At 37.9% G+C, this 12,464-nt stretch overlaps 1 protein-coding gene across 3 annotated transcripts in view; it reads right to left on the bottom strand.

Annotated features, from left to right (window-relative positions):
- Positions 1 to 2,040: 2,040 nt before the first annotated feature.
- The window catches only part of DAPK1 (death associated protein kinase 1), an 89,592-nt gene continuing 79,168 nt past the window's right edge, over positions 2,041 to 12,464 (bottom strand). The window contains exons 21-26 of one of the 3 annotated variants that reach the window (XM_054003303.1): positions 12,184 to 12,381; positions 9,851 to 9,989; positions 8,408 to 8,528; positions 6,846 to 7,034; positions 3,585 to 3,701; positions 2,041 to 2,167 (exon numbers count right to left, since the gene is read on the bottom strand). In XM_054003303.1, coding sequence (XP_053859278.1) covers positions 2,108 to 2,167; positions 3,585 to 3,701; positions 6,846 to 7,034; positions 8,408 to 8,528; positions 9,851 to 9,989; positions 12,184 to 12,381 — 824 coding nt within the window. In that variant the 3' untranslated portion in view covers positions 2,041 to 2,107. Of the gene's footprint in view, positions 2,168 to 3,575; positions 3,702 to 3,868; positions 6,263 to 6,845; positions 7,035 to 8,407; positions 8,529 to 9,850; positions 9,990 to 12,183; positions 12,382 to 12,464 lie in introns of those variants that run through there. The other 2 variants (XM_054003304.1, XM_054003302.1) reach the window with 2 other exon arrangements.

The raw sequence follows: 12,464 nt of genomic DNA on the forward strand, positions 1-12,464 counted from the left end.
TGGTCAAGCTAAAAAAGTTGATTTTGCAATGCAATGAGCAGCTCAAGTGAAGCACAAGATGACTCAAGAGTCATACACATGCTGTCTTTTAACATCAGCAGTCTAGCCCCTCTAATGCAAGAGCCTTCCCATCTCATCCTCCCCTCCTTCTGCATCACATGGTGGTGTCTCACTCGGTCCTTCTCAGGCAGATTCCAACCCTCTCCCCCAGCCCTCCAGCTTCAATTGCTGAGGTGCAGCAGAAGCATCCTGGCTATACTTCCAACACATATAGTCCAGATATAAACACATACTTCCAGTTAACTTTGAAATAACACATATACTTCCAGTCCACATATAGTCTCCAGGTGTGTTACACTCAGCTGTGACTGTGCCTGAATCCATAGGGAACATAGCTCACCAAGCTGCACTCCGAGTCCTGTGCAGATACAACAGAGTGCGTATTCATGAACCTGGACACAGAGCCACCAGATATGCCTAGACCATTGCAGCAGGTGCTACATTTCTGCAGGAGGAGTATGTGTGGGCTCAGGCTGTCAGCATCTCTTTGCTGAGAAATCCATGTAAGATGCAGCATGTCCAAGCATTCACTCCTGTTTGAGACTTCTTGTCACCCTGCCCTAAATTCTTCTTAGTCTTCCTCTCTGCCTAGGGTATGCCAGTGCATATTGGTAGTGTAGGTGTCCTAGGTTTGGTGACAGCAGGAGTCAGAGTTTGGGCAAGGTGGCCCAGGTTTGCCTCGTCTCAGGGCAGGCCAGTGAATTTTAAGATATATCCAACTGACTCAGCAACAGAACTGCTTTCTGAAAAACTATCTTTACATATGCATGTGTTGGATTTGAACCTCACCCAAAGTAATCTGGCTGGTGCAGAAACACTAGGTCAGTTTGGTTAATGCAAAACTGAACCAGGTCCACCGAGATCCTCAGCTGGCTTTGAGACAGCATAGCTGCTGGTCCCACGGCTCCTCTAAAACTTATTATGATTAATGGTGTTGCCATACAGAGGAATCCATCTGTTCCATTCTATATCCTGCTCATCTGACTTTTGATGACTCAAGTACTTCTACCTGCAAAGTCTGAGTGGCATGGCTGTAACCTTTTGGAAAACTTAGGCATTGTTGAAAACCAATTTTCTTTCTCTTTTCCACCCACTACTGCCTTGTCTTCTGAGTCAGACAATGCCTGAAAAGAAATGAGTGATTTTTTTTTTTTTTTTTTACACAGTGGACTGAGTTTAACAAATAAAAAATCAAATAAAAATAAATTTCAATATTATACAGAGTGCTTTTAGGCTAGCTTCAGAGAGACTGTAATGCTCCATCTCCTCTGACTTAGCCAACAGCATGCTTCATTTACTTTCTTTGGAGCTACAGTTCAAGCATTACTCCTTCATTTCATTGTCAAAGCTGAAATAGTGATGCAATTCAAATTGAGGCACCTGTTTTAAACAATGATGCCGTAACACAGCATCTCTGCAATAAAAAGGTTGCAATGAATTAGGGAAGGGATTTTTCCTCTGAGGGAGGAACACAGCCAACAGAGGTTTAGGACCCAGAGCTGGCTCTAGCACAGCCAGCTCTAAAAACTTCACTGTTGCTCTTTATAAAGACCTGACCATTTAGGAAACTGGCTCCTTTCTAAACCTCCTGGCTCTGTCAAGCATGTGACATTTGGGAGTTTCTAAGCTCTTGTAGTTTTATAACTTCTTCAATCACTTGAATCCCAAAGGTCGTAAAACCTGTGACTCTCTTCATCTTACACTTGTCTCCTCAACCTTTTAAGGTGAGAAAAGTCATATATATCCACCTCCACCTGAGGCTGTCTCTGGATGCCCTTGGCCTGCCTTAAAATCATTTGCATGTAACCACTGATCTCTTGTGGCTTTCTAAACTCAGCAGTTAGGTCAACAACAAAACTTCCAAAAATAGCACAACCAGGAACACCCAATAAAAATAGCTATATGAAGCACTTCTTTTATTTGATGCATGCTGCTGCATGCTGGGGAGAAATTGGAAAAATGGCCGGCACCAAAGTGTTTGCTTCTTCCCTATCTTCTTCAGAAAATTTCTTCAAGGTCTGAGTCTGGGTGCCAGTAGAATACTTCTCTAAACTGCAAGATAATCTGTAATGCATCTTGGTCTTGAGCAGCAAACTTCAGAGTTTGTCTATATTATGGATTTTGAAAACAAAATGAAAACTGTCATCCATTGGTTTATCCTCAAGACTATGTTTCAGCAGCTCTTCTCTGAAGCTACAAAGATCCAACTTCAGTTATTTCACTGTCAGGAGCTAAGCGCATCATGTTCTTTGCATGTACCTTACATTCTGTACACTTATGACTAAACTTTTTTGACCTTGCAAAGACCTGCATTTTCTCGGTTTCTGGAGTGTGTCAGGGCAAGATCTGTGCATCTTTTAAACCCAGTTCTAAAAACTGTAGAATGAAGCTCTGCTCCTAGTCGCATTGACAAAAAATGAAACAATTAATAAAAGTGAAGCAACAGAAGGGACGCTCACTTATAACATTTGGCTAGCCTTTTTTTTTTTTAATCCCCAAATTGTCATCTAGGAAACAAGTTTTTTATTTTTTTGATCAGTAGCACAGGATTTATAAGAAAGGAATCCAAAGCTATACTGTGACTGTGATTCACTTTCCTGAGCCTATTACCATGAAAACTGTAAATGATGCAATAGGCTGTGACTGCTAGTCAAAGGTTCATCATAGAGTCCACTAAGTAATTTATACTCCCAGGTCTGCATTTTACAGTAAATGGAAGCAAGGAACTGTGAGAAACGTGCTGTTGGGAAGGGAAAAACAAAAAGAAAGCAAAAGGAGTAGTTAATCAGTGTTGATAAGTTGACCACACATCTCAAGTGTGCATAAAGCATCTGAGGAGGTGGGCAGGTGAGGAAACCTTTTCTGGTAGAAACCCAGGAAGTTTTATGACATGAGAAAGACCCCTTTGCTTACCAGAGTCTGACAGAAGTACTAAACATGTCCACAGCTGGAAGCTGAAATATGGGAGTGGCCATTAATTGACAGAGGTAAATCTAGGCTGCATAGAGCTGGGCTCTGCACTGGGCCACTTAGAGCAGTGGTGGGAGATGCTGAATGCAGTTTGTCAGAAGCAGAATATCAAAACACAGACAGCTCAGGGTAGGACTGCTCATAAACCATACTTCTTATTGAGGACTAGACTTTAAAGGAATGGTTAACTATGGAGCCCAGCAATACTTGGGACCTGGGGAAAGATTTAATTAAGCATGGGTAAAATAGGCAAAGAAAGGCAGGGGTAACCAGCAACTAGCATTTTAAGAAGATCTTGCTTAAATCCTTTGCAACATACATAGGGCAGAGGCATTGTGCAAAGCTGCCTGCAGAGTGTGCCATACCAAGATTGTGCAGCTATCAGGAAGTAATGCTGATATTTTAAATAAGCAGTGCCAGCAGAGTCCCTTGTGTGATGAGGGGATATTTAATGTACATAATGTTAATGAATGTATTGCTGCACAAGTTCTAATGCAGTGTCCTCTCTCTCTGCAGCACAGCATTATCTGGAGAATTCTTGAAGACAGACTCACATTTGCTGTTTTGTTTTCCATTATGAAAAAACACGAAGGAAAAGTTATGTAGCGAACTGCTTTGGCTTTCCACTTGTTAAAATTAATGCAGATCCTTCTGCTGTACAGGGACCACCTCTGCAATTAAAAAAAACCCATAAATATTCCTGCAGCATACTAAGAAATTCCCCTGAAGGGGGAGGTTCCAAGAACTTCAGACGGCAGGCATTGCCTCTCTTCAATTCTGACTGCAAAGAAAAGAGAAGTTTTGATACCCTTCAGCAAGAGAATGTGATCAACAAGGATGCAACAAGCAACAGTTTATTTGTAGAAAAATCCTTTAAAATTTACTACAATGTAAGATTAAGGAAAAAATAGTCTTAATGTATATACATACAATATATATAAACAAACACATATGCACCATGAAAATTACATGCTTTTTAGAACAGAGAATGGGTCTTATTCCCTCATATCAATTTAAAAGTTGTCACTGCAAGAAACCTTGCTTCCTTTTTTTTTTTTTTTATCCCCATCAAAGTTTTCAAGTACAGGAAGTAAGTAATGCAGGATCTAATAGTAGAAAACCTTTGTTATACACAAATTACAACTGACAGCTAGACAATATTATTCTGCAGTATCCAACACTTGTATTTTTTTAACTCTATTATAATGATATGAACTTTTACCTGAGATGCATGGAAATAACAAAGCATGATAATTGGCAAGTTTAAGAGATTTTCACATTATGATTTGACTGTAATTGAAGTTGATTAGGTTTCACACCTATACCTATAGTACTGGCACAAGAATGCTCTGCGTGAGTCATCACCAATGACTTAGAAGTGCAGGAAAAATTAACAGGCAAGCACCACTTGCAATGATAAGCATGCAGACAATTTAAGTGAAACAGAGGTAGCATGTTCTTGTAACTCCAGCAGGGTCATTCAAATCAACTGCACCCTCCCTCCTGCAAAAGGCACTCACTTTTTCAGCTAAAAACGATGCACTTAAGTTTGGTCAGATTGACCGCAAATGGTGGATTTCTCTCCTTACAAATATAAAAAGATGTTAAGCAGAGGACACAGTGAAAACGAAAAAAAAAATGTAAGAAACAGACATATAAGGTACTATGTGCTATTCCTCTCCCCCTACCTTTTATGGGGAGAATTATATAAAACAGTTGCAGTATGTAATCCAAAAGTTAAGACTTTCCAGTTGAAATGGCAGTATTAAGCAGCACATTCTCAATCAGAAATAGTTTTAAACCACCAGAAGTACACCAGTCTTTTTAATAAAGAGCAACAACTCACAGTTAGGAGTAGAAAGTTTATGCACAAAAAAGGTGGTGCCAGAGAAGGATCCTCTGATGCAAAAGCTCATAAATTAGTATGCACTGTAACTTTTAAACTGTATCTTTTATCCTTTCTGCACTTTGAAAGGGTGTCCATGCAAAACACCTCCTCTTACCGTGACACTACAGAACTAATTGAATTATAAGATGTGCCACTGTTGCAACTGGAGGCATAGGCCTCTTGACCATTAGCATCTAAATTAATTTTGAATACAGAAGATGCCTTCAGTAAGAAATCTGCTGCATCTCTGCGACCTAATTCCCTCAGCTTAAACATTAGTATGCCTACAGTGCTGTCAGGTGCATTACTCCATTCCTGCAGAAGGGCATGAACTGGGCTTGAGAGAAAGTAATTTTGTGTTCCATTATTTGTATTGTACTTTGCAACAAGGTCAGGGAGGCCCAGGTTCATGGCAAGAAGGCACCAGTCTTTGCCCATTGGATCGGGTGGATCCAAAAGTCGACTCAGTTTTCTCCTGGTAAGTAGATTCAGATCAGAAACATGAATATCCATTCCTAGGCTTCCCTGGGAGTAAACATCCAGACACCCAAAACACAGTATACTGCTAAAGCTCTCTTTATATCCCCCCATAGTGTTAGTTAGTGATGTCTCCTTTTGACTCTGTGCACGGAAAAAGTCTCTAGGCTGGTAGACCATTACTGGTTCATGATGTTCCCTCAGCTGCTGAGGACTAAGGTAATATTTCCCAGTCAGAAGACCAGGTAAGGTTGTTGCTATTAAGTTATCAATGGTGCTGCACACAGAATCCAGAAGTAAACAGCACTTGATCTTCTCTGTTTCCAGTCCTCTAACTTGAACCTCTATTCCCTGCCCATGGTTGACCAGCAGCACTAAAAGCTCGGCTCCACGATTCATAATCTTTGATCCATTTACCCACAGACGTATATCAGCATCTCCCTCTGTGCTCTGCTGATGAATCCACCTGCAAAGATTCACCTGAACTTTATGAAAAATTCCACAAGGAAATGGGGTAAGATGTTCCACAGGAACGATTCTAACACCACCATAGATCAGCACTTCATCCTCCTCATCTGTCCAAGACCTGTGAAGATTGTCAGTCTTTATGAGAGCAGGAATATCCACCATTGCTCCACTGCTAAGGTCCCTTGCACAAATATCCATGGCATCCAAAATCTGTATTAGTTCTTCCACGTCACTATCTGTCACCAGACGCTGGATGTCCTCTATGGTGTACCGACCTCTATAGTGATGGAGGGCTTTTGGGTTCTCCACTGACAAGATTTTTCCAAGGACATTAGAACAGAGCCAGCGAGGATCCAGAAGCACAACATCTTGGACAGTTTCACTCTGCATAATGTTAATCTGTTTATAAATATGAAAGTTACTGTTTACATCTTGTGAAGTACAAGATGATAGCCCACATTCTCACCTTCCTAACAGACTGACCCAACAATTTGGTTAACACTGCTCACAGGAAAAAAAACAATAGTGCATTTAAATATGTACTCAGAACAAAAAAAAGATCTTGTTATTTTCCACTAGTAATTAAATTATTAGAGCCCAACACCTGGAAAGCCTAGTCATGCCCTGCAAGCTGTTTATGCAAAGGTGTTATCCTACTACTTAGTTTCTAGTGGACACATATGGATCTCTCATATGCATTGAACACTTCATTGAAGGTGATAGTGATCCTTTCTGAGTATTTTATATTCTTACAACTATAGCAATAAACTGTAATTCTTCCTGTCTCAAAGAGATTACTTGAACAAAATAGAAGCCACAAGACATAATGATAACAGAAAGTGTTAATAAGCATTCTCTACTTATGATGTCTTAAGAGGAAGAGAAAAAAACCAAACAACTTTAGACATTTGCTTAAACCATAAAGAAATATTCTACCAATATCTTGCAAATAAAGAAATGGAATTTATATAAAAATACTTACTTCTCCTATGCTATGCAACTGCTGTGCAATATGCCGTAGGTCATTTTCACTTGCTAAGGGATTAAGATGTTCCTGTACATCATACACAAACTGCTGCAAGGACATCAGCTGGTTGGGTCCATTAGTTTTTCTCCAGGAAGGCAGTGTGGAGATTATTTTTTCACACAGGTGAGTCATAGGTGGACAAGTCTTAGAAAAGCACAGAAAACATCCACTTGAGAATAGTGGTACTATTTTTTTTAATATGGAGGCTAATGCATTTATAATGAATATTCAGATCTAAAGAACTCCCTTTTTGTTGAGCCCTTACTCTTTCATCTGGCATTCACTTGCCATAAGATCTATCTACTTTTTCTTTAAAAAGTGAATTGCAGAAACTAGTTTTTCACTGAAATAAGCAATATTTCCAAATATCACCATGAGTTGCCATCATGCATTTGTAAGTCAACGCTTATTTCTGAAATGATGAGAATTTATTTAGAATCTGTATTCATCAATATCTTTACAGGACCAATTTACTTCAAAAGGTGAGATAGCAAGGTACTAAATAAGAAGCAAAAATGGTACTTTGATGTATTAATTGCCTTAGACTTCACTGATGCCTTCTTGCTCATTCTCAAGCCACAGCCTCCACTTCTTATGCAGTAAACCCCTTCAGATTTCAAGCTAGTGACTATATCTATAGTAAAGCTTTCTGAGAGAAGAAAAGTTTACAATCAAGAGACCATCAGGAATGTAAAATAGGCTGAACTTTACATGAATCTAAATATTTTCCTCAACCCACAGAATTAACTCAGTAATACATCCACTTTTAATCAATTACAAAAAAAAAAAAAAAGTTTCAAAAATAGCTGCAAAAAAACTTATTAGTGTGTAACATATTAATCCATTTAGCACAGGCTATAAAAATTTGACTTGGTCACCCTTATTATGGAAGTCTCCATATCATAGTGATAACATCAAACCATGGCTACACTTTACCTTTAGTCTCATATGCATATATCTACACATACAGATATAACTGCAAGCAATATTTTTCATTTAAAAATGCAGTCAAAAGTTAATACATATTCAGTTTACATATCCATATTCAGTTTACATATCCATATTTGGAATTATCTTTCTAGCAGTTGAGAAAACTGTTCTACTCTGGTGGGTTTTTAAGTGAAAAACCTTATTTTCCTGAAATGTATTTATAATATATTTCTCTGTTTCTCTATAATACTATGCTGAGTTAAAAAAAACAACAGGGGGGACCAATGCTGGAATCCAGTCACTGCCAATCAAAAAACAAAATTATGACTTTAAACTGATATCTCAAATTGTTTTCTTTCAACAGTGAGTATCTTGGTCATCTGCTTGAAACAGCTACTATTTTCAAAATGCTGACTTTGATTTCAAGGCTTGGTTTATCACAAGACCTGTCAAGTATGCTGTTAGAACATTGGAACAACAGTGGTTTCTGTATGCTTCATTGTTGTAAGTTTGAAATTTACAGTAGATTATTACACAAGACATTCACATTTTGGCTCATCCAACCCAGACTTTTAGACACTACTTACAGAAATTATCTGGCTTCTTATTTCTTGCAAGTGATTTCGGAGAAGCTTCATATCTTTAGACCCAGATGCTCCAGCATCCAGGACAAATAACTTTTCTGAAATTTGCAAATCATTTCCAAATCTAAACAAAAATAATTATTATTAACTTAGCCCCAAATCCAGTTTATTTCTTAATACAATTGTACTTCAGTCTTGAATTACATTAGAGTTGTTTTTCCTCAAGGAATGATGAAGTTTAAGTAATGATTATACTGAGATATTTTATAAGCACAGACACTGTAGCTGCTGTGTAATTTTCTTGAAAATAAGCAGAAGTATTGAGAGAAAATTGTTCTCTCTCAGGATGAAGAGTGAATATGTATAAGAAAATTGTAACTGCATCACATGACCTGTAATTACAAACCAAAACATTTTACTGGAGAAGAGACTACAGGAATTTATTTAAGGTCTTAATGTCTGCTGCTTGCTTTCTTCTCACTTTAAATAGTTCAGTAGTCATTGCCGTTGACAGCTCTCTTTCCACTTTTGTTTTGCGTTTCCAACCACACAAACCTGTTTACCTAGCTCTAGAGAGATTTGCATTTAAAAGGACTCCAGCAGCAAAGATGACACGCAGGTATCTTCTATTGGTTTAGTTCAATTGATTAAGAAAATGCCCCTTCTCCCCCACCCCCCCATCCCACTATTGTGCTGGAATTCCTGCATCTGTTTCTTGTACAGCCCAGTCAAGTGTCCATACTCGCAGGTATGGATGATTTCTCATATCCAGTGTTTCCCATTTACATGCTCACTCTGAATATAAGGTTATTGTTACTTTAAACAATAGTATGCTTATGGAAAATTCCCCATTTCCATCTACAATTAGCATGTGCTCCAGACATTTGCTGAAGAATTCTATAAGTTTTGCTAACTTCTATGTACCTCTTGGATGACCTTGTCACCTGTGTGACTTCACAATGTCCAGCTTTTTACAAACTGTGTGGGGACTACTTCCATGCCTCATTTAAGTTTTTTTCATAGCTATCCTAAATCATTAAAGAGATCAGGGTAGTTCTCTGGTAAAGTTTCTTCTTTTGCATCCGAAATCTTTAGCTGCAAATTACCTACTTTTCTGAGACCAGTGAAAAACCTGAGAACCAAGATGTTAGACAGAAAGTTGGAATGGGTCTTTGGATGTAGCCTAGCGTTTACAGAGTGAGACTGCCTATACCACAATTAATTTTGACACCGCTTGGCTCACTTTAGCTCACTCAGGGCAGCTTACTCACTGTAATATTGGTAAATGTTTCAATTTTAGCAGAACATATGCTTCCTGAACATACTCAAAATATCATAATATCATATAAACCATATAATAACCTTTTATCTATTTCAATGAATTTTAGTATTTTTCTTTCCAATTAGCATGTTTGAACACTATGTATAAATATATTTCCCACTTACCTGTTCCTGACTTCTTTCAACAAAGAGATGTCTTTGTCATACCAGAACTCTCCCCCAGCAGGCCGAGGCAGATTCACTATGTCAGCGTGTGTGGCAACCAAAACAACACGCAGGGGACTTTTCAGCTTCCCACCAAACGCTAGAAGAGAAACAAGAGGACTCCCTCACTATAAGGCATGCCTATGGAGATGGCTGATACTGACCCAGAAAAGCAGAAATACATTTTACATTTTTTCATACCAACCACTTTTGTAATTATTTACCAACTCTAAGCACAGCCTTAAACAGTGTAACTGTTGATGCTCTGCTTATAGGATCAGGTATATAAGGCCCAATTTTAATAGCTAGACAATTTGAATAACATCAGATACATTTATATTGTGTTACTTTATTGGTTTATCATTAGTAGCACTAATGATATACCTACTAACTACAAACTATGACGGTGTGAGGGGAAAAAAAATAGAAATAGCAGTTCCTTGAAAGGACTTTGCATAATCTTTGCATAGTCCTTAATATTACAAGTGCAGAATAGAGAATTGTAAGAACACAAAATGTCTACAACATTCATATATTGATATGAATGCTATTTTACAGTACTTACACAAACAATGACCTCTCACTTAGGTGAGAGTTAAGTAGGAAAGCCTGGCAGAAGCCATGAAAAAGAATGAGAAAGAAAGAAAGATACAAATGGCATGAATGAGGTGATAGTACAGAACACAGAGTTTTCAATCTTTTCTTAAACTCATATTCCAGAAAAGAGAAGACATCATTAAACTATTTTTAAAAGAGACAGTACACCCAATCATGCTCTTTTAGCCTTAAAAATGGTCACATGGGAGAGAATTATGCCTACATCATTGCTCAGTTCTCATCAACTAAGAGCTACATAACATTGATTAATTCACAGAAAGCCACATTTCCCCAGATCTCTGCATAGCACATCCAGGCAAGTATTTTGTAATTATCTTCTTTTTATTTTTCTTTTTAATTAACAGCTAAGGACTTAGACAAAATAATTGGAAAGTAATTCGAAGAGTTTTAACTTTTCTGCACACATCAGTTACTAGATATTATCTGAGAGATTTTGAAGATGGGTACAGAGATGGATGGGTACCCAGACTAAGCTGATTAGTATAAACACAGATTTAAGTGAATTATCTAAAAAATGCTGATAATCAGATGAGCAAGAAGAAAAAATAAACTGAGACTGATGAGCACTGAAAAGCTTTCAACAGTTGCAAATTAGCTGTATTTGTAGCTTTGTCACCTTTTTTGAAAATTTCTGAGCTTTAACTTTCACAGGTAATTTATTGTTGGTTAGATCCAAATGCTGATATTATTAACATTGTGATTTGATCTAAACCAGAAAATAAAAAAATGCAGAAGCTTGAACTGAAAACCAAGGGTTGGCCTTGGCTCATTGTCTGGCTGAGATAATGCATACAATAGCCCTTTGCATAATGTTAAGTATTTAATAGATTTGTCTGGTGAATCCCTAGCCTTGCTACAAATGTCCTTTAGTGCTGAGTTAGATTCACCAGCTGGAATAATCTTTCAGATCATAGAACCAAGACATGTGTCAGACCTTGGTTAGTCCAAGAACTGTAACTGAACTGTCACCGTCTGCAGACCAGCATTCAGCTACAAACACAAACAAGTTATAAGTTACAGTATGTACACCTGGACTACCAGACCTTTTAAGAAAAATGTTATTTAAGTTAAGTTTGCCCACCAAGTAACTTTCAGTAAGCATGAATATAAAACAAATAAAATTACTTAAAACCTGTGCAAAATTGGAGCATATGTGAAATTTACAAGAAATACTGCTTTCTGTGCATCAGACCAAAAAGCTATCATATTTGAAGTCTAAACAGAACTTTAGTTAAACACATGAAAGTTGCACATACTGAGGGGTAATGCTGTTCTGTCCTGTTGTCACTGACAAGACTAAGTTATGCTGAAAATATTGTTTATTGGGGCTAGATATAAGAGGAATTTAAGCAAACTTGGTTTTGAATGATTCCAGCCCTCTAAAACACTCTCGATAGCTTTTCTGACATAAAACTTTATCTGCCATGTACAGATGTAAATCCCAGTGCCACAAGATATTGCACTGTACTGTGTGACATTTTTAATTGAACTAAGTGGTGTGTGCAACGCTTCTGGCTTCTTCCACAGATAAAATTCCCTTTTGCCAAGAAACCTAATATCAAGTTTGTTTGCATACATGAGGATGAAGACACCCAACACAGATGATGTACAGAGTTGCAGAGAAATACAAGAAGCTTTATGTCTCTAATGCTTCATTAACAAGCACAAGAACATACCTATTGGCTCCTCAACTGGGACCAATGATTTCAGGAAATTGAGCCAAAAGGTCACTTGGTTTAACTGGATTTCATAAGGCTCCTCAAGACTAAAAAGCACTATGTGAATTGCAGTGTGATCATTTGCAGCAAAATAATCATAACAGCAGAAGTACACGGGATTCCCAGAGAATTCCCAGATGCTGAAATCCCCAACTCCTGAAAAACAGACAAACATGAAGACATCACACTTCATCAGTAAGCATGAAACATCTTCGGGCCATGGAAATACAAACAAAACA

The sequence above is a fragment of the Vidua macroura genome, chromosome Z (genome assembly GCF_024509145.1).
Source record: "Vidua macroura isolate BioBank_ID:100142 chromosome Z, ASM2450914v1, whole genome shotgun sequence".
NCBI lineage: Eukaryota > Metazoa > Chordata > Aves > Passeriformes > Viduidae > Vidua > Vidua macroura.